The following is a 23,003-nucleotide window of genomic DNA, read 5'->3' as shown; positions in this document are numbered from 1 at the left end:
GGGGTGGGACAGCAGCGCACATACAGAAGCATGCAGGAGAGAGATGGCAAGAATGAGTACACGACCAGGCAGCTGAACAGATGGAGAGGAGGAGAGAGGCCGAGAGAGACACAGACCGAGAAGGAAAGAGACAATAACTGAAAAGGGGGATAGAAACATGCACGGACGAAAATGTGGATGAATAAAAGCAAAGAGGGAGAAACTCCCATGTGGGCTGTAATGTGGAGACAGAGTGTGAGAGGGGGAGGGGGAAAAGAGGGGCAATACAGCGGGGTGGAGAGAGAATGGAGGTGATCGAAAAAAAAACAAGGAAGAGAGAAAGAAAGGATGGAGGCTGAAGGCACGCTGAAGGGCGAGGAAGGCGAGGGAGGGAGGAGAAATGCGAGAAACGTGTGAAGCAGGGGGCGGGGGTAGCGGATACCTTTGAAGTCACTTCAAAGGCTTGTTGGCACAGCGCACGCTGGGGGATGACTGTGGGAGGGAGGCTGGTGTTTGTGCACGCGCTTTTAATGGCAATGCACATGCGCATTGAGCGAGCTTTCACGGGCACTTCATGGAATCGCCCGATCTCGGTAAGCTCTGTTTAAGCCCCTTTATATCGAGCTCCCGCTCTCAATGCACATGTGCATTGAGATAGGTCGCTCGACCTAAAAACAAAGATGGAATAAATAACAAGCATTTACAATGCAATGGTTTTGCCTTTGTTAAAGTTAGAGCTATTGGCATTGCCCTTGACATTATTTTTATTTATGTTTTTTGTAAACATAAATAAATGGCATTGTTATTTACAATGGCAATAGCTTAATCTCTTGCCCCTCTTCATGAATGATGAGATTCTTTAAAAGATGTCGGTATTTGTCTAACAAGGTTCCTTTTAAAGTTAAACTGACTGCTTGGAGCTAAGGAGTGGGTGTTCCCCATTGAAGTCGATTCACTTCTGCGGTTCTGGGGAGAAGCCGTTCAATTACTGGTTGCAGGGCACCATTTATGTATTTTGTCATTTATGTTTCTGCTGCATGCAATGCTTAATTTGAACCAGTGGTTGACGGTGGGGCCCACAGGCTCTCATTTTTGCAGACCGGCACTTATTTTCTTGCATCAGACATTTACTGAGAGCAAGAGAGGGGAAAATACACAAAAAGGAAAGAAGGAGGAAGAGAAAGAAAGAAAGAAAAACATTGCAAAGGGATAAAGCAGGAACCTGCAAGAGTTGCACTTTACAAATACTGACTAAGATACAGGGGGCGGGAGTGCCACGTGGTGGATTAGAGAGGCATGAGCTGGATTTAACACTACGAAGCCTTGGTGATTGGTGTACCACATTTAATAGCGCAGGCCACAGACATCCGAGCAGAGCTTTGGGAGCCCGCACTGATTCTTTTACAAAATAAGCACTGGCTGCATGTGGTTGGATGACGCCATAATGCTCTTAGAAGTCTTCAAAGCTTTGAGCCTGGCTTGCTTCCTGCTGCACAGTGCAGCGCACACTGCAGGCCTGCAAACCTCAAGCACTTCAGAGACAGGCACTTTGCTACAGGTGAACCTGATTTTGGGTGGTGCACTGCCAGTAAACAGAGTGCTCAGGAGTCCAGACAAAGTGTGCAAACAGCTGTTTAAAGCAGCACCGGCTGCGGGCTTCCGAGCAGACCTTTGGGCACCGGCACTCAATCTTTTACAAATTAAGCACTGATGGTGGTCCATCAGGAAGTGGGATTTTACCATTACTGCTGCAATGAAACCGAGTACTGGGGGTCTTAGCCTGATAACGGGGAATAATTGAAGCTTGTAAATGCATAGAAGATGCGAAGCCTAGAGAATATTTGTTAAAGGTAAAATACATTTTTATTTTGTGTATAGTAGCTCCCGTTGGCTGTGTCCAGCTGGCAGTACCTACTTTCAATCCCTGATTAGGCTAGGTTTAAAGACTGTAGTGGGTGAGAAATACGGAATTTGTGGGAATGTGCATGGAGAGTAGGCTGTACTCACTATCCACACCCTTTGCAAGTTGCTGCCGAGTTCAAAACTGAAAGGCAACAAGCATGTTATTAGCAAAAGGGGGTATATTTTAAATGCGGATAGTTGCTGTAAAACGTAGTTCAGTGACACTTTCCGTCACGCCTGCCACAATATGATGAAATGAACGCAACCATAAACTGAAGGGCCTTACTGCTGTCTGAGATTAGTGGCGCGGAGGGACGAAGACGAGAGGAGGAACGGAGGGAGAGCACGCAGGAGAAGCCGGAGAAAAAGGCATCTGGAAAGCAAACATCTCACGGAATAAACGGGGGTCAGAGCCGGACATCTCTCCGTATCCCAAATATTCATCTTGGTGTGCGCGCGCTTCCGAGACGTGCCCCGAGCTCTTTCTGGACATTGCTTTTCTCCCCAGTAATGCGCTTAATCAATAGTGCTATTAGCTTTCATTTTGCTACACAAGCAGTGCTGGGAGCGCTCTGGCTTTTATTTTTAATAAGCCGGAGTTTCCTCCAGGCTGTTTAGTACTCATTGCTTAAAACCCTATTATTTCCCCTGCATTTTATGGATCTTAGATCTGTGTAGAATGATGATAATAGTTAGGTTTCTATCGGGGGAATTTGCACAAGGAGAACCTTTTTTAAATGTTATTTGTATTTCCTTTCAATGAAAAAAAAAGCTGTTTAAAACCATTCTGGTCAAAATAAATATTTCTTTCTCTTCTCAAATACCATCGGGTAGCAAACATGCTGGTACATTTATTCGAAAATATGCACAGAGTAATGTCATCTGCGCTGTCGTCCTGTGAGTTTTAATGGCATCATGGTAGGTAAAATAACGCAATATTTATTTTCGTAATCAAAATATCTACACTCCTGTCAGATACACGCATTTTCAACGCGCCGAGCAGAACAGGTGAATCAAGTGTCTACACTCTCAAATAACAGTTCTGTTTTTTTGCCGCTTTGAGTTCAACGAAGTTTTCAGAAGGGCCCGACCGGAAGTCCAATTGGCTTGCCATCTGTAAGGTCCCAAAGAGTCCGAGGTGTTCCCCTTCTTCCTTCCGTGATCCCGCGGTCGAAATGAAATACGATCCCTGAGGAGTGCAGCAGTTTTTACAAGAAGTGGAATAACTCCATTTTTTACCTCATTAGATTGCACATCTGAGGCTGATCAGCCTTCGTGAAAAAGAAATTCAGAATTCACCAGGCACTTTTTCTTAGAAAATGTTTCTCTAGTGTTGAAAACATAACGGTATACAGCGGACATGGGTAACGAGATAAGTATAGGTGTCAGGTGTTCAACATGCAGTGGAAATAGTGTGCCAGGTGGGTGTTTGGGGTTTCCCCCTAGGCTGCTGATGGCATCTGCACCCAGTGTGCCAGGTCCTAAACCGAAGAAGCTTCAGCGTACTCTACGCTGTCCCCACTAACTAATCCACTAAAACATTTTTCCATACATATTTTGTTTTTTTACTATCTGTATTGTATTGTTTGAATTGTGTTTAGGGCTGTATATTAAACATTGCAAGCATTGGCCCTTTAGATGCGTATAACATACGAGTAAAAAATAATGAAATATAAGAAACCGCCCACACTCACCGTGAAGGGTAAGCCTGTACCCGCCCGCTCTTTTAATGCCGATGTATGTACAACGAAAAAAACGGTATACAATATATATATATATATATATATATATATATATATATATATATAGCTTTTTTTAATGAGCTGTACTTAGCAATTGGGTTTAAGGTCGAAGAAAACCCTAATACACATTATTAAAGAACTAGCACGGGTACACCGAACTCGCTTCGCTCGAGCTGTCCCATCTCTTAGGAACAAGGGGCTGGGGTTACAGAGTCTATTGCGTTCGTTGCTTCTGCCTCCTGGTGCACCTCTCTGCTCAGTCTCCTGACCCACCCCCTGGCTCTGGAGGGACCTTCTGCTCTGAGAACCACTGCTGGGTACAGATCTCGCTGCTTCCGCCTGTCTCCGTGTTCCTTCCTTAACATACCGGCTGCAGGCAGGGTGGATGCCTCCTCCAGGAACACCAGGGGAGCCCGCTCAGGATAGCAGCAGCCGGGGGTAGAGATCCCGAGTTCTAAATCTGGGGTCAAGTCACGAGCTGCCGGAGGAGTGGGATCATCATTGGAATCCCTGCAGTTGTATTCACTGTCTGAGACTGTAGCGCCCAGAAGAGTAACGGAGTGCACGTGCATCAGGAGACGACGATTGCAGAAACAGATTGGGCTGCGGCTGTTGTTCCCTGTTCTGCAATGCACGGATTAGGGGTAAACAGTGCGAAATTCAGCTCTCGGCTCCTTTCACAAGGTTGACAAGAGCCACGTCGGAATTCTCAAAATATTCATAATTGGTGGTGCCGGCCTTTTGGTACTCGTGGGGCCACTCTCTGTTTTTCCTGATTTCTGAGCTGACGAATGTAGTTATTGCAATGACGATAATAATGACAGAGTTGACCATAGAGTCCAACAAGGGATAAAACGAGGCAGCGGTAGGGGGGCGGGAACGGGAGCCGAGGCAGCGGTAGGGGGGCGGGAACGGGTTCGTGACACGGAGAGCGGGAGAGGGGGTGGGAACGGGCAAAAAAAAAAAATGCACAAAAAAAAAAGCAAGCACTTACCTGGACTTCTTCCGGGTGCCTTCAATGCCGGAGCAGATTCGGGGGCGTTCCCGGCTTTTGGCTGACGTCACGTGACGTCGGCAAAAGCCAAAGAATCTCGGGAACGCCCCCGAATCTGGTCCGGCATTGACGGACAGGCCCCTCGTCCAATGGCTAGCCTCCATTTATGGAGCTAGCCAATCGGAGGAGGGGGCGTTTACCCGACCCACACACACAACTCAAGAGGTTTTTTGGCGCATGCGCAAAGCGCATGGCCAGGCAAAACCTAAAAAACTAATACCTGACCAGCAGAATTGTTGCAGTATTTCAATCATATTCCGCTGGGTTTGGTGCTTGTGAGGAGAACACCCACGGAGACATAAATATATATGTATATATATATGTGTGTGATCAAGGCTCACCCCATGCCGAAACGCGTTAGGACCGAGCAGGCGAATAAAACTTACTTTTTGGCACAATTCAAGTGGTCCGTTTCCGTCCAAGCGTGCATGCTGAGGAGTGACGGAGTGCTGCAATATATATAATCTCAATAGCAACATTAGTTTACATTTCAGCGTGTTTCTTTTATGGGCATGTATGTTTGTTTTGATAGACCGAGTTGAACTTCCCAGTGTTGTAAGTAGTAAATTGCCCTTGAAGGATCAAATTTACCCGATTAACAGTGGTGTTGGATGTAGGTTATTTCTTAAAAACTGAATAGTGCTTTCATTTTGATACAATACAGTTCTTTCAAACACCGGAGTAGCCGTTTATAAGTCACTCAGTCCGTACTGCTCTAAAATTTGTAGAAATTATATTTGCATAAGGGTGGAGTAGCCCAAAATGAAACACGACCTACATAGGATTTATAGCTAGATTTCTTTAATAAGTAGTGCCCGCAGTGGGATTTATTTTTTAAAGCAGCACTTACTGTCTCACCCAACTTGATTCTGCAGTATGCATTATTTTTGTTAGATATGTCAAGCTACAATAATAATTAACTTTTGTCTCTTTCAATGCTTTTCAGCTTTCCTGCTATAACCTCTCCGAAATCCATCGACTGGGAGTCCCGCCTGCAGGATGGTAGGTTTGAAGGCCTGAATAGGTTACAACAGTGTGGCTTGCAGTAGTAGCAATCAAGAGGTCGACAGATGCTCCCATACCATCAGATTGAACAGTTGTTCGTAGGTCGTGACGTTGCTTCCTCTGATCCAGCCCTCGAAAGCTCGGCTAAAGTACGTTACATAGTCCACCCAAGTTGTACCCGGGATGCGGGTGCAGTCTCGGAACCTCTGACGGTACATCTCGGGTGTGAGGCCATAGCGGGTGAGGAGTGCCGCTTTCATATGGTCATAGGAGGTCATCTGGTGGTCCGGGAGCTGTAGCAGGGTATCGCGGCCCTCATTGAGGAATCTCCCCCATAGACCGGCTCCCCAATCGCTTCTATCGATCCGGTGTGCAGTCATAGCGATTTCATAGGCCTTAAACCATTGCTGGATGTCGTCCTCTCGGAAATATTCTCGGACAACATCCTTGGGGATGTGTACCTTTTTGTCTGTGGTCCCTGAGGTGTGGGGTCGCTCGGGCACCCCTGCTTCTTTATTCTGCTTGCGCAGGTTGATCTCGGCTAGGTTCCGTTCGTGTTCGTACGCCAGTTTCTTTTCCTCGAGCTCCCTTTGTCTCTGTTTCTCCTCTCTTTCTTCTCGGAGACGCAGGTGCTCTAAGTTGATTTTTTGTTCGGCCAACTTGAGTTCAACGTCCATCTTGAGTCGGGCCATTTCTAGCTCGTGTAGTCGGGTTCTTTCTCTTTCCTGGATCTCGTCTTGCGAGAGACCCGTTCTTTGCCCTTCAGGGGCCGTGGTGGTTTTTTCTGCGGTGCTTTGATCGGGGGTTCCGGCAGCCCCGGTCTCTGCCCAAGATTCTAGGGCATGCTTAAAATCGTCTTTGGTGCTTAGTCCGGTGGTAGCGATACCCAGTTCGATGCAGAATTGTTTTAGTTCACGATGGCTGTACTCCTCCAGTTTCTCCATTTGGAACTTCTCGGTTGATCCGCTTTCTTTGGTTGTCATTGTGATTTCGTCGTGGGGTGAGCTACTCTCTGTACGTTATGCGGTGATTCGGATCGCGCCGCTGGCCACCAATGTTAGACGGACCGGGAGGGTCGGCCGAGACTACGGGGAGAGGTCTCCGGGGAGAGCCGTCTCCAACGACTGTACAGACAAGTAACTTCCCCCCCACAGACGGACACCACACAAGATTGAAGGTTAACGAGACTTTATATGCAATTCTTAGGTTACGATGATAGGATACAAGGAGGTCTGGACTCAGGGGTCCCCTCGGTTCTAGTCTCTGGCTTAGGAAAGGGGTAGCGGGACAGTCTTTGTTACCAATGAGTGGAAAATAGCTCTCAATCCTCGAGCTCGGCGTTCTAGATGATCGGGCCGCGGCGGAGCCAGGCAGGTCCCGAGATGGACGAAGGAAAACGACGGTCCGCGGCGGAGCCTGCAGGTCCCGGTGAAGATGACGGTTACAACGGTCCGCGGCCACGCCAGCAGGTCCCGACGACGATGAAGGATATGAAGGTTGCGAAGGCTGTGGCAGCGCCAACAGGCAGGACGATGGTGCACAAGACAGAGCTACGGCAGCGCCAGTAGTCCGTCAAGGATGAGTTCCTCTTTACGTCTCTCGACTCCAAGATACAACTGCCTTCCTGCTCTGGAGCTGCCCCAGTTATAGGGCTGGTGTGCTTTGATGTCTGGACCCTCGCACTTGGAGGTCGGGAGGTCCGGGATGAGTGAGTCCAGACACCCAGCAGGGGGGTGGAGCCGGCGCCCGGGGAGGCGATGGGCGAGCGGCACTTGGCGGGGGAGAGCCATCGACACCTCTTTCTCCCATTGACTTGCCAAGTAGCCCGCTCACCTCCTGGGTGGATGGTGGTGCCGGGATGTCTGAGGCCTGGCCAGGCCCAGGGTTGAGGTCGATCGGGGGCCAGGCGGCCTCGTGGTGGAGTGTCCAAGATGGCGCCCCAGGATGGGCGCGAGGGCCGGCAGTGGATCGGACCCACGAGGTTGACATGCTCGAGGGCAGGGGTCTCTGAGGGGACAGAGGACGTGCAATGGTGGTGTGTGGTACTTGCGGGCCCGGACTCGGGCCTGGTTGGGCCGGGGGAGAGCGGCCCTTCATGGGGCCTGTCCAACATCTTTGTTATGGACGCAGGTGCCGTACTTATACCGACTAGCTGTCTCGTGGACTTTTGCGGGGGTTGAGCTCTGGTAGTCAAATAATCTGGTCCACACCTGCCTTCAAAGTCTGTTGATCTCTGCTGTACCACAGATTCCTTTACTGGTTACCTATGGGGTTCACTAGAGCAAAAACTAACCTCTCCTCGGTATCCACTTAATATGCAGGTAATATATAATAATAATAATAATAGGGAGGTTTATAAAGCGCCTGGTTACGCACTATAGTAAGTGGGAGTAACAGAGTCACAACAAAGAAACGGAGCTAGTCTACTGGATAAACAGATGAGTTTTGAGTTTCCCCCTGAATCTGGACTCTGATGATTCAAGGGGGAGTTCTAGCGGGAGCCTATTCCAGCTTCTCGCTGCTAGAAACCGGAAGGACCTCCTGCCCGTCCCCCCCCCCCCCACCCCACCCCCATACGTGCCTTTTTTACTTTGGGAATTTTTAGTAGCTCCGAGCCCGAAGATCTCAAGGCTCGGGCAGGCTCGTAGGGAGTAATAAGGTTCTGTAATGGCTTCGGTGCCTTGCCGCATATAATACGGTGGCACGTGCACTGAGCCTTAAACATATCCATCATACAATATCTATATCAACATTGTCCCAACACAAGAGTTCTTAAGAAAAACATATTCTTATTTATTCATTGTATAATCACAAAATTCATCGCATAAAGAAACATCAAAAAAAGACATCATTATATACACTATCAATCAAAATGTCTTTATTTAGATATAACACAAATATCTTTAAAAGAATGCTAAATTCACATTATAATACAAATATTAAAAGAAAAAAAAAAGTACAGAGACACGATAAATTGTTTAACAGTCGTATAAAAAGTAGAGGTTATCCACAACTTGATCCTTCTTATTGAATGACATTATGAGATGAACGCAACCAATGATAGCTTATTATATACAATACAATCAATTCTGTACAACACTATCTACAGCAGCCCCACCTGAACTGAAGAAAAAACAGTATATATCATTCATTCAGAAAGTTGATACCAAACATCCAAAGCATCCAATCACAACTATCAGTCACACTTCAACTACCATACCATAGAAGAAACAATAAACAAAAACACCCACAAATTCATATAACACGACAACAGATGGGGTTCAGTCTTACAGTGTGTCAGTGTAGCACCCTTGTGGTGGGTGTGATGCAATGAACGTCTACTATCCAGGGACAGCTCTACCTCAAAGAGAGTGTCCCAAAATCTTTGGCCTCTTGAGAGATCTGGCGTATGGAAGGGGCTTAAAGCCCAATAAGAGATCTCATTCAGATGCCACTGTGGGCGTGTACTGTTGTGAGTGGGTTTTCCGAGCAGACGACTGTTCCAGAACTCTTGCTTTGGAAGATATCACATGCTCAGAAGAAGAAATAGAAATTACGGCCCAGACAGAGCTTGGCTGACCCATTGAAGCCAGCACTAACTTTGAATTTGTGGTCTGAGGGTGTTGGGGCTGGCTTCATTTCCATTCCTATTTGTAGGCAGCTGTTTTATGGTCATCACACATGTCCTTAAGAAAGCTGCAGATTGCTACAAGAGGCTTAAAATATGGCCTTTAAGTGAGGAAAAATAGAATTCCTGACCAGCATTTTATCCTTTTGCCTTGGGTAAAAAACACTCCTAGCATCAGAGATTGTCGGTTGTGCCACAACCTCCTATATCTCTGGATGTTCCAATTTATAATTCACTTTTTATGCATGATTATCTGTGTCAATATTCTAATCTGGCAGAGCTATGCTGCTCTACACATCTGGAGTTGTTATTTTTAAGCAACTGATGTTCGTGCTGTCGGTCTGGTTTGAAGTCTGTTGTTACCGTGCTCAGGCCAATGGGCAGAAGTTTGGAGGTGAGATGCTTCTGCAGAGCTGTCCTCTCTCAACAGCAGTAATGGCAAGGCATGCATCTGTAGGCTCCTTTGTGTCTTGCAAATTACTGAGCTGTTTTTTCTTCTTTCTTTCAGAACCCTTGTACCAAACGTATCGGCAGGCGGTCATTCGGAAGGAGATCAAGCGGCAGACGGTGCCCCGAAACAGCAGCATCACCAGTTTCGATGTCAACTACGAGAGGTCACCCACCTCCTCGGACTATGGCGGGAACTCGCCCAGGAGCCGGAGGTCCATCACCCCACAGAACACCCTGTGGCAGGAGCTGCCCGCCGTCCGGGAAAGTGGGATCTTGGATCAGATGAGCTTAGATGATCGCAAAATGCAAGAGGTAACTGCGACTGCTCTGCCCATGTGTACAGTCCGCATTTAATGACACCGGTGCACAATATCTGGAGACATGCGCCAAACAAAGATGGATTGTATGCATGGACAGCTAGTTCTAGGGTGCAAACCTGGCTTAAGTGGTAAGCGGAACAAGGGCAAGAGCACCAAGTTACGATTCATGTTCTTTTATAATAGATTTTAAAGAGCAAATTAACGAATTAATTGTGCTAGCTGGCCTAGGCCAGACCACCTACATGCTTGGGGAATCTGAGGATAACCGTGTGGACCAAAGCCCAGAAAAGGTAAACATCAAGTTTAAGGGGAAGAGAACAATAAAGTATTCCAGGTTGCAGGAGCTTGTCTCTGAAAGTAAATGAACCTAGAGTGGTGGTGACCAGCTGGAAATGGCAGTCTCTGCTTCGGTGTCTGGTCAGCTGGTATAGCATGCGTGCAATAGTGAGGTAGCACAGTGCCCGACCAAGGAGCGTTTTGATGGTCCGGCTGAGACTCGTTAAAGTCAGTGCATGGTGTAGATGGTAGCCATTTTGAGTTTTTATGGCCTGGAAGATGTGGGCACATCATTTTAGACCAAGGAGAAGGCAGAGGCCTTAGATTTGGGCCCACTGCAATGTTTTGGCCCTGCGTCCATCAAAGATCCATCGGGTCGAGCCAGAACATATGATCTGAGAGTCACAATGTAATGTCATCTGTTGTGTAATGTCCCATAGTAGAGCCTCGGGTGATAATAAAACTAGAGAGAAAGAGAGAAAATATCAAACAAACCCACCACTCGCGTATCTCAAAAATCAGTAAAATGGCATTCCTGAGATCTATTTAAAAATCTCATCAAAAACTAGAAAGAAGCGAAACTGATGTCGGTGCTCAAACTCATCCATGCCTATGACCTGGAAACCAATCTACAATGAAGAAGTACCTTTGAGTTTGAAGAGATGGCAGCCCCCAGCATGGGGTCCATGTTTTCTACACTCATGATATGTGGGACAACCATTGCCGAATGTGCCCCAACCTGGAAACCCTATTCCTGTTGGTCCAACTCTCCTTGTGTTGGTCCTGATAAGCTTGCATTTGTGTCCAAGAGAGAACTCCATGTCCCAGATGGAGGTGAAGCCTGGGTGGCACTGGCTGCAAGTATGAGGATTGAAACCTCTGAGGCCAATGTTTGTGAGGGAAAGATGGAGACCATGGACAATTGTAGTGTGAAAGGCAGAATTTTTGAGAGTGGTGTTGACATGCAAAATGGGAGAAATATTGTGCAAATGGGAGTCCAGGAGTAAACTTTTTGGTAGATTTACTGAAGCGCAACGCTAGTCTTGGATCTGTAATTTGCAGATGGTGTATCTTTCGGTCCTGACTAAAAGCCCTATCCAGGGGTGTGGAATTCTTATCGCTCTGCGTCCAGGACATATTTTTGTGGGTTACAGGACAAGTTTTCATGTTCACTTTGTCCAATGGACAAGTAGGCCAAGCTCCCTGAAGCCCAACCCTTTTGGCTGCCAGTTTATTGTTCTGATCTGTGAAGGGGTTGTCTGCCTCTAAAGCAAGATTTGTATTTATATGTGTAAATGGTTCAAACTTGTATGTATGATTCATTAATGCACAGCAGAGTAGGGTCAGTGCTGTATGGCAATGCCGTGGGCTCAGTTTGCATTACTGGCAAAGGGTCTGCACAAAACACACACAAGTTTGCAAAAAATATAAATTTGTGGCTACTTGTAGTGCTCACAGAATGTTCCCAGATTATATGCAGAACCCTAAAAGGAAAAAGATAGGCGATTTTTTCTTTTAAAATTAAATATGCACATGAAGAATTTCAACTTTAAAGAAAGTTTTTTTTTGCTGAACTGAACTTCAGATGCCATTATTCTGAGGCAATCTTTAGGAAAATGTGCTTGAAGCATTTCACTATTATTTTTTTTAAAAGGGGGAGAATCGGTGTAAAACTATAATGAACAACATGAAAATAAGTTAGGGTTTTCATGAATTCACAAACGTTTATTGAAGTATGCCTGGAAATCATACTGCTAGCAATCCTTGTGAATTCCATGAAACACCCCCACGATTCCCGCTACTGTTTCAACCGTATTCCCAGCTGCATCCTGCAAGTCACGTCTTTTTTGTACAGACTCCTTTACTCTAAGCCTCTGTGCCAGGCATCGACCTGTAGCTTCGCCATATTCATATCTGTCCTGTTTATAAATGTCATATTGGTAGGCAATTTCCCTACACCATATCGCATTTATTTTAGCTGTACAGCATGCTATCTTAGTATGAACATCCCTACCTTCTAAACCCTGCACAGGCACCTCTATCAACTCTTGTTCTGCCTTCCTTGAATCCCCCAAAAGTCGTATCAGAATTTGTCCTTGTTTCTGTTTGGCCAATCCAAAACTAAATGCCTCTCCACGAATTCCCACTTTAAGAGTGTTTCATACTATAGGATTAGAAAATGGTTTACCCCAATTAAGCATATGATCAATAAAACCTTTATCCATTAACAATTTCCTATTGAACGTGAATGTCCTCCTAACCTTTGCCTGCCTTAAGCTCTATATATCTAACAATAATGGGCCATGATCTGCCGTTATCGCAGGCCATACTTGCATTTTTGCTCCAACTATGTAGGACCTGGGAATAAATACATAATCCAGTCTCACTGCTTTATGATGAGGATATGAATAGAAAGTAAAACCTGGATCAACATCATACAAAGACCTCCACACATCTACTAACCCATGGTCCTTCAATAATTGTTTTAAAGCTCTAAAAACCTTGGGTTTTCGACCCATATATTTGACGTTTTTATCATCAAAACCTTGCCCATGCGTATGTATATTGCAGTCCCCACAACCTTGTGAACTCCATGTGTATATGAAAAAATATGCATGGTCACAGGTTTGAATCCTGAGACGTCTACTTAGCTTTTCATCCTGCCAAGGTCAATAAGGTGAGTACCATTGAGACTGGTAGCAATAAACCTGCTGTTTCATTGCCAAGAGACCCTAGGGTGAACATTTTCTTTACAAATAAACATGCTATATTATAATTACTCATGTGAAAATCTGCTTCTGGTTGACATTTCACTTTTTTTTTAACACCCCCCCCCCCCTTTTTTTTTTCTCCACCCTGCAGAAAGTTCTAGCTCCTACCTTTGTCAGGAGTAAACTTCCAACCTTTACTAGTGTAGAAAAAGCTTGTAGCGGAGTAGGTGAATACCCATCAACATGCAATTTGTTGGGTGTGCACAGGTTCATACGCCAATTCAGCCCTTACCACCTACTTAGATCCCCTGTGCGTAGATTTGAAACGTGGGAAAGTCTGAGGTTTGTGGGAATTCAAACCATGATATAATATTAGCATAATTTCATATAATATCAGCATACTCTCATACAATGAGAACTCTGCTGTAATTTGCTACCTCATTGTATGGCATTCGAAGTGACAAGTTGATTCTTTGACGGGACAAGTAGATTTCTGAAGCTTCTTGTCCCGTGGCAGGTAGACATTTTATAAAATTCCACACCCCTCCCTATATTACTAAATATTCCATTCAATAACTTTAGGCAGGTACCAAGATCACATGCCGGGCTAGTAGACGTTCCTTAATGAGTGTTAGTCAACTTCATTTCCATGGACTGGATTACCAGGGGGTTATTTGTCTTTCAAGCCAAAGGTTGTACTGCACCCTAAAACGGACGAAGCGTCACCTCTGAGAAGTTTGTTAAATTTATGAGGAGTCTCAAATGTAACGAGGAATGATGTTCATTCCCCAAAAACGTTCACATTGGGGTAGTAGAGTTGGAACTAGAAAGGGTAACCAGTGGGAGAAAAGTGTTAAGTGAGACTTGAAATCTTCTGAAGGGGTTTTAGACTTATTGGGTGGACACCTGCCGCTTGGGTATCCACCTTCTGTTACTCGCTGAAAGACGAATGATCATGAGAGCCGTGCTCCAGCTGCTGAATATCACCCGCTAACATGTCTGGATCCCTCATACCACCTCTTTTGTCCCCTCCTCGTTGCAGAGCATGTTTGAGGTCCTGACCTCCGAAGCCTCCTACCTGCGGTCGCTGTCGGTCCTCACCGAACACTTCATGGACTGCAGGGACCTGGACGATACCATCATCATCCGGGAGAAGAAGATCCTCTTCTCCAACATCCTCAAGGTCAAGGAGGTCAGCGAAAGGTCAGCCCAGGGCGGCGGGCACAGCATTGACCGGATGTAGTATGTTCATGGGCTATGTTTTGAATATATGTTGACGTGTGCATGAAACATCGGCCCGCCAACTCCTGGCACCCCCAGTTTACTGCTTCTGATCATGATGGTTAGCCGCTCTGCCCCAAGGCGGGTCTGGTAAACATACGTACATGCAATAGTTTACATAGTTCTTAAGTGCTGCATGTAGGCCACTAATAATCCTATACTTATGCCTCCTACACCGTGCAATCGCCCAAGTATATTAATTCGGCCTCACCTAATGCCCTGTGTGCTTGCACAATATAGTGAGTGCCTCAATAATAGAATGTATCACTTTATCAATGAAAAGCGTTCCAAGCATCCATGCTGGCAGCGGGGACGCTGAAAATCGCCTGTAAACCCGCACAAAGATGGCGCTTGCATCGTATACAGACCAGCAGGCCGGTGGTCTTTTCATAAAGATGGGAGATAATGAAATGGTGAGCACTGGCAAAGGGACGAAAATGCAGCATTCATTTAAACAAGCACAGGCAAAACCATAGGCCTTGACAAGCATGCAATGTTTAAGTTATACATTTTTTACAAGTAGTGCAATGGAAATTAAAAGATTAAAATTGAAAAGGAAGAGTAAGACCAGAAATAAAAGGAGAGATTGGCTCACCTGGCTCTGAATTGTGCTCCTTTTTGGGCGCACATGCAGCTGTGATCAGGAAAGGTTCAGTCCTGCACAGTGCGAGACAAGTGAACCAATACCTGAAGAGGACTGACCCATCGCCCTATACTGTATGAAGTGGTGAGAAGAAAAACAAAATGTGAATGGAGCAGAGGATGAAGAGTGCTGACCTAAAACCCACCTGTTTATGTATCTTTGTTTATGAAACTGTTATGAATACATGCGACTGCCAGACAGCTACAGCTGGCTGTAGGCCTGACCCACAAAGCGCCAAGAAACCCAAGGGTGTATGTGCGCTCAAGAAATTGTTATTAACATAACATAACATAACAAAGAGAAATGCATGCATAGATGTGCTAAAGCACGTAACAGTATTTATAGCATTGGAATGTTGAGATCTCCATTAAAGTCAATGCATTATAATGGCGGGTATAAGCCCGGAGCTCCAACATTCCAAGGTTTGTCTTCATGTTGCTCCCTTTATATTTTAGAACATTCTACCCTCAATGGGTAGAATGTTCTAATAGTCATACAGGCCTTCTGCCTCAGACTATACTGGTTGTTAATGGCCCTCTCCCTAGTTATAGGCCCTCGCTTCAGGTTCAGGCCTGTAACTCTGGTTCAGGACCTTTAACAACCGGTATAGACTAGGTCGAAGGGCTATGAGGCCATTGGAACATTCCAAAGCCTTTAGCTTTGCCAGTGCTTGATTAAATGAATGCTGCATTTTCGTCCCTATTAGCCAGTGCGCACCATTTCATTATCTTCCATCTTGACGAAGAGTCCACCAGCCTGCTGGTCTGCATATGATCCAAGTGCCTTCTTTGTTTGTGGTTGTTAATGGCCCTCTCCCTGGTTATAGGCCCTCCCCTGTGACTCAGGCCTTTAACTCTGGTTCAAGGCCTTTAGCAACCGGTATAGCTCTTGGCAGCGGACAATAAGGCTATATTGACACTATGTGAATGATCTCTGAGATCAGTTAAGTATATCTTGGAAACTTTTCAGTGGCCACCAGACAGAGGCCCCCCTTTTCTGATGCAAAGCAGTTGCCCTAATCTTGGACAGTTACTAAAGTGACAAGTTAAAGGGTTCATCGAGGCAACAAAGAGAAAGTTGACAGACTAGAGGGGCTGAAGTCACGAGGTCTCTATTTGGAAAGCAGCATATTGCTCACAGATGCCATTCCCAGTGGCAGCTGCTGAGTTGTCCTGAGTGACAATACCCCCTTTAGTTCAGCCTATGACTGACTTCTATAGTAAGGGACTATTTTTCAGAGCCTGTAACTTTTCCTTCAGACTGACCTTCACCAAACTGTCCACAAAAGTTGGTCTGAAGTTTTTTTCCAAACTTTTCTATAAAATCAGTCGGGTTGCCATAATGTGGGTGTGTAAGTGTATTTTCCATTTAATCCTGTAGGGGGCCTGTCGGTCAGTGGCTGCCACAATAAATGGACGTTGAATATACTTTAGTTTGGAGGTTCACACTTGGTTTCATTTGCAGCCCATAGCAAAAAGGGTAAACACTTCAATGGTTTTCAAAATATCCAGCTTTGAAGAGAAGTGTGTGATCTACGCACTGTTGGTTGTAACAATCCTGTCCAAAATGTGACGGCAGCTCTGAAAATTGAGGTAAATTCTAACTGAAATTCACTGAAACAATCAGACGAAGGAATATTAGATTTATCATATAGATGCAAAAGATTCTTGGGTAAAATGTTTGGATTCCCCACCCGGTGTGTATGGAGCCTCCAAGAAGCTTGGACCATTGATGGAGCAATATTGGCCTGTTCTAGCCTGACGCAGCGCAGGGACGGCCCTAGGCATGTGCAAGCTGTGCACCTGCACAGGGCCACCAAACCCCAGGGGCCACCGCGCCAATATATATCCTTAATATAATAATCCTCTGAGGATGGATACATATTTGCGTGACGGCCCCTGGCAGGGATTTTGCGGCCTCCGGCTCTATTCCACTTCCAAACACACTGACCCCCCCCCCCCTCTTCACTGGCCTCTGCGCTCTGCCCCGCCCGGACCCCCTCTTCCAGGGCCCCCTATCTACGCTCCCTGCCCGGGGCCGCCATGAGCCTAGGGCCGCCCTTACGTAGCGGGCTGAAAGGTCAGTTTCTATGCGCATGCAGGACACACCTTGTACAGTATGGTCCTAGAGCACATCAGCAGGTGAAGGTAAGACACCATATACCAGGTATCTAGACATAGGAAAAAGCAAGGTTTGGACCCCGCATCCCTCAGTCCAGTAGTAGTAGGTGGAAACGCACAAGTCGTTCTGCTGTCGCTAGGGCTCTAAGGGCAGCTTTTCCTGCCTAGGGTGGTACCCTTTGGTACCATTGACTTGGGTAACCATGAACATCTGTTATTAAGCGCCAAGATGCCTACAGGTGAACGTGCGCTACAAATGCACATGTTTTGCAGCATGAATCCTTTTCTGGATTCACATGCTGTGCATTATTCCGCCATCTAGTGGTTGGGTCCAGAATTGTCTTTATTTTCACAGTCGATAAACCATCCCAGGCTCTTTCTTGTTCCCACTGTATGATGATGCCACGTGCAAGGTAAGCACCAGAGTGTATCGGATACGGTGACCCTTCTTACCCCCGGCTATGACAGAGGCCACTCCAGAGGTCATGTGTGCTGTCCTGCTGCACACCTCAGTGCAGAGATCTGGGTGCAGCCTGCAGCTTCAGAGGTGGCCCTAGACCAGCTGCTTGTACCTGAGACTCTCAACCATGAAATTGGTGGTCCAGCTGTTTTTTTTAACTAGGTTTGTTTCTTCAAATGTGGTGCCCCGTCTTAACTCGGTGTCATACGCGACACCTAATTCACCTTTGAGGATGGGCCATCCCTTTGTACGTTACCAGGGGACGCCTTAGGCATGTGCAAGCTGTGCACCTTCACAGGGCCACCAAACCCCAGGGGCCACCATGCCAATATATATCCTTAATATAATAATCCTCTGAGGATGGATACATATTTGCGTGGCGGCCCCTGGCAGGGATTTGGCGGCCTCCGGCTCTGTTCCACTTCCAAACACCCTGACCCCCCCCCCCCCTCTTAACTGGCCTCCGCGCCTGCGTTCCTCCTGGTTCCTGATCGGCTTCTTTTTTTTCCCTACCTACTGCTGGCCGGCTGGTACCTTCCTGAGCTCCGGGGGGCTCCGCCTCGCCCGGACCCACTCTTCTGGGGCCCCCTACCTACGCTCCCTGCCCAGGGCCTCCATGAGGTTAGAGCCGCCCCTGACGTTACACATTTGAAAGTTAGCCCACCTGCCTCCGCCTATGAGCGCTGTTGAGGTGGTCACTACTTGTTTCTGTTATTGAATGCACGAAGAGCTAAGATAATCTTGTGTTTTTTTCTGCATCAATGTTTAGGTTGAATTGCATGATTCCAGTGTTTGTCTTTCTAATGCTAGTGCTTGTGTTCCCCGTGTGCAGGTTTCTCAAGGACCTGGAGGAGCGGGTGGATGAGAGCCTGTACATCACCGACATCTGTGACATCATCTACCACCACGCCCAGCACGCCTTCCTGGTGTACATCGACTACGTGCGGAACCAGGTGTACCAGGAGAAGACGTACAGCTCCCTCATGTAAGAATGAGTTGCAGCACCTCCGACAACTGGATTCTATAATGAAAGTCTCTTCTAGTATGCCAGATTTTCGAGGCCCCCTATTTCCTGTGCAGAATGAACCTCTGCCATGACAACTGTACCTATCGGGTACATTTACAGGCCTCGCTCAAGCCTTTGTGCAGCCGTTTGTAGAACGCCTTCTGTCTGGATGACTGGGTTATGTATCTTCATCTTTGTTGCTAGGCAACTCTGAAATTCAGATTGGCCTGGCAAGGCCAGCCCATGGCATATTCCGAACCCTTCTTTGGGGCAAGTGAAAGATAGTTTTGTGCCAATTGGAGGCCAGTTCTGTTACAAGGCTGTGCAGCCTTAATGTTGGCACCTGGGCACCAAACACACAAATGATGGAGGAAGATTGCGGTTTGTCAAACCACTAACATTTGCTTGGGGTAGCATCAGAACCCATCTTTCTTTTCCACCATGCCACCTCAGTTCGGACCCCATCATAGGCAAATCGTTCTTGATTTACTGCCCTAAGTGGTTAGGGTATGGGCATGCGTGGGTCCTGTGCCCACTGTGCCACTGTATCTAAGCTACACAAAACTGACGAGCCCCAATTAGGGTGAAACTGGTCCCAGGAGGCTTGTGTTCAGGCAGGCCCTGGCCTGGCAGTTCGGGCTGGACTGTTCCCATGAGGAGCAGGGCTAAGACTGATTTGCATATGGCTGGCTCCAACCTGAGGTGATATGGTGAGCAAAAGAACGATCTGTTGGAATGCTACCCCGAGTGATTGCCAGTGGTTAGACAGATTGCAAGCATTCCTCCCATCCCCTTCTGTGTGTTTCATGTACCACCCTAAGTGGCAAGGGTAGGCCCAGATGTGAGCCCTGTACTCACTGTATCACTGGAACCAAGCTGTACCTCACTGATGAGCCCATAACTAAGGCGAAGCCAGTCCTGGCTGGCTTGTGTTCCGGTTCAGAGAGGACCCGGCCTGACAGTTCGGACTGGACTGTTCCCATGGTAGTCAGCTCTGGAACAAGGCAGAACCAGGCCCCCCCTCCCCCCCCCACATACCCCAGCCCACCCCCAATGCTTTCAAACAACCGCGTCTGCCCTGGTGATCTTCTGCTGCAGTGTTGTGCTCATTGGCGGTCTGCTTTGGAACAAGGGTGGCCAGTCTCGCTGGTCGCCTTCAGTTCCATTGATGGGTGGACGGTCCCAGCTGAGCTCACCATTCACCTCAATGTGTCCAAGGCTCGGGTGAAAGACAATTCTACAAACTGTCTTCCTGCCCTGCTCCATCAGACGAAGAGAATCCTTGAAAGCTGAATCTAGACAGAACTGACATTCTCCTGGAGGAGGCCCCAAGGAGGTTTTGGCCAATGGTTGGTGGCCATCCGATCTTGGTTTCCCTCCAATCCCAGTACAGTGAGTCAAGAATTTGGGAGTCACTTTGGTATAGTCTTATCTGTTAAAGATTATGTCATCAAAGTTGTCGCTTCCTGTTTCCAATATTTAAAGAAAGTTAGAAAAGCCTGCCTTTTCTTGGCCCTACCATATCAAAGGCAGTGTTTCAGGCAGCCGCGGCCCGTGCAGGTAAGAGCAGTGGGGCCGGGTGAGAGGGGCTTTCGACGGACGATGACGAGGGAAAATTAAATAAATAATTATATTTCCCTCTTCATCGGTTGTCAAAATCGCCCCTCACCGCTCTTACCTGCACGGGCCGCGGCTGGTTTCAGGCTTCAGTTCTATCGAGAATAGACTACTGGAATGCACTTCATGTAGACTCACCGGAAGGTCTGTTAGTAGCAATGCAGCTGATCCAGAACTTAGCCGCACGCGGGCTCCGCGGCCTTCAAAGCTGCACCCATATTTCAACATGTGTGGCCCGAATGCACCCGCTGCCAATCGAATGGAGATTTCTATTAAAAAAAGTATTTTTTTTCCCCACTGGGGTTTCCTTAAGTTTGGACTGATTAATATCCTATCCAAATTTCAATCTGTACACAAAATAGATTGCGTCGTTCCATCTCGCGCTAAAATGACCAGTCCTCACTATAAAAGGGAACATAATTGCAGCCGCTTCCATTCAGTTTTTGCCACCAGGGAATGGAACGCCCTGGCCGGGGTCCTAAGAGTAGAGACCAATCATTAAGCATCTAAGAAAACTACTCAAGACATTTCTTTTGACAGGTCATAATTTAACGTCTAACCTATTGGTGCGCGGTGTCCTCTCATCGCGTACAGGTGAGCGCTTGCTTCATAAATAATTAACATTTACGATAATGTACATGGACAAGGCTGAGTGATCTTTCTCCTTGGTCAAGGCTGGGCACGTGTTGTTCTCTCCTTTTCCCGAAACAAATTGTAAATCAAAGTAAATGCGCAGCTGGCCATCATTACACAGCACTTCAACTCAGTCGCTTTTTAGTTCAGAGTGATATGACTTGTTATGAATAGATTTATGAACAAAAAAAGTTGACCCGTAGCAACAAAAAAAAAATTTAAGACAAAAACATTAGTTTGCGTTAAAAATGCATGGAGTACAAAAAAAAGTGGTTAGCATAAAGGCTATCCCTTTAACAGAGTAATTCATTCAAAACAAAATTATTTGGGGTAAGAGTGAATCAATTCTAAAGCAAGAGATACATTTTGTTTAAAATATTTTTTGAGCACAAAACTGTTTTTTGAAACCGGGTGTTTCATATCTGCTCGAGGAAACCTTGCTCAGTTTTCTTTTGGTCAAAAACAAAAACTCCCCAGCCCGATTTACATACATGGATTCCACTTCTTCGATCAGGGTAGTATTTTTGTTCTCAACCGGTGAGCTAACTCCAGAAAATAAGCAATCGTTGCGAGCAGTGAGTTGGTGCCTGATGGTATTTACATAGTACTAGGCAAGGGCTGTCAAAATCTGCAAAAAAATAAGTGGAAATCTGAGGAAATATATTCACATCTGCGGGAAAAGGAAGTCAGATTTGCAGAAAGGACAGTGAAAAGTCATACTAATATTTCTGTGGCCAGTGGTAAAATAATGAGAACATTATATTGAACTGCAGTAACTTTACTTATTTTTAGTTCAGTTTCTCAAATGCTTTTCAAAATATATAATGTATAGGTTCCGCACATCTCTTTCTCTAACCTTCGTGAGGTCTCCGCCTACCTGGCGCGTAATCATGTTGCGCGCGTTTTTCATCAGCCTCTCTATGTCCTAATTCCAGAGTATTTGGTTCCACCCGCTTACCATGTTTGTTAGATAACAGCGCACGCGTGTTTACTGCATTGAGTTGAATTTCCAAATTCCATGGAATATTTACAAATTGTCCAAAATCTTCAGGGAACTATGAAATCAGAATTTGTATCATAAAAACACCTGTGTTGCAGATTTGGACTGTGCCACACTTCAGGCCTTCCAGAGTCCTGTCAGGAAATCCTCTGGTATCTTTGAGCTTCACTTCCTGTTCTCAGAGTCTCACATCCGGTCTCCCACCTCCGATCCGGTACTGGGGCAGGAAGCTTACCCCGTTCATCTGACGGGCTTTTCAGGCTAAATTAGTATTCTGGGTGCATTCCCAGAAAGCATCTTGAGGTCACCTACCCAGGTACTGCACCTACGTGTCATTGCACACGATGCTTTTTTGCAGCACTGCAGTTGCCATGGTGATCATTGGGTTTCCATGGAAACTGAGGCACTTCTCAAATTATAATTTGGCAGTGAAGATACAAACGCTGAATCTGAACAAAAAAGATCCTGTCAAGCTGTTAGTTGCACATATAAGGTCATTTTTTAATCTTGATTTTTTTTCGCCTTTCAGGAATACTGTGAAAGGCGCATTTGTGTACAGATTGCAAGTTCCTCGGGCTTTCTAGAATAGAGAAGCATAAGAAGAAAAACAATCATTTAAAAAGTAAACCACATTCTCAAAACCTTTAAATCTTGAGCTTGTGAAACGTTTTACGTTATGCAAACACTCCAGTGTCTTGAGAAATGTAGGGGTCGCCATCAAGTCTTTTAAGGTCTCGCCTGCCAAACACCATTGAGCTGTCTGGGAGGCGAAACGACCTTGTGGACTATACCAAAAATGTACAATGGGCTTAGGCCTGCCCACTCGAGCCATTGGCTGGCTTAATTGTCCCTCTCATTTGCTTGTTTGTTATTCGATGGCTGGCATTCATCTTTTGGTGTTTGGCTGTTCCCAGGAGCAGAGCCCCTCTACCATTTATTTGATTGGCTGACTTGTATCCTCCCACTGATCAAAATAGGGAACTACTTTTTTCTTTTTCATTAATCACTCTATTAGACTGCACGTGTTTTCCTGCACTCTCCCTCATGTTGCTTCTCCTCCGCTCAAAAAACACTTCCCATTGCTTCCCCTTCACCTGCTCTTCGATGCTCCACTACCCCTTGCCGTCCTTAAACAATACTTTTATTTCCATTTTGAATAGCCCGGCAGCTGCATTT

General features: G+C 46.3%; 1 protein-coding gene across 2 annotated transcripts in view; it reads left to right on the top strand.

Moving 5' to 3' along the window:
* The window catches only part of ARHGEF15 (Rho guanine nucleotide exchange factor 15), a 365,779-nt gene that overhangs the window by 315,537 nt on the left and 27,239 nt on the right, over window positions 1-23,003 (top strand). For both annotated transcript variants that reach the window (XM_086946046.1, XM_086946047.1), the window contains 4 exons: window positions 5,624-5,679; window positions 9,819-10,072; window positions 14,110-14,270; window positions 18,404-18,556. In XM_086946046.1, coding sequence (XP_086802172.1) covers window positions 5,624-5,679; window positions 9,819-10,072; window positions 14,110-14,270; window positions 18,404-18,556 — 624 coding nt within the window. The remainder of the gene's footprint in view (window positions 1-5,623; window positions 5,680-9,818; window positions 10,073-14,109; window positions 14,271-18,403; window positions 18,557-23,003) is intronic.

This window comes from Lissotriton vulgaris, chromosome 12 (genome assembly GCF_964263255.1).
Source record: "Lissotriton vulgaris chromosome 12, aLisVul1.2, whole genome shotgun sequence".
Taxonomy (NCBI): domain Eukaryota; kingdom Metazoa; phylum Chordata; class Amphibia; order Caudata; family Salamandridae; genus Lissotriton; species Lissotriton vulgaris.
Note: the sequence above shows the minus strand (reverse complement) of the source record. Positions and strands in the feature narration are given on the sequence as shown.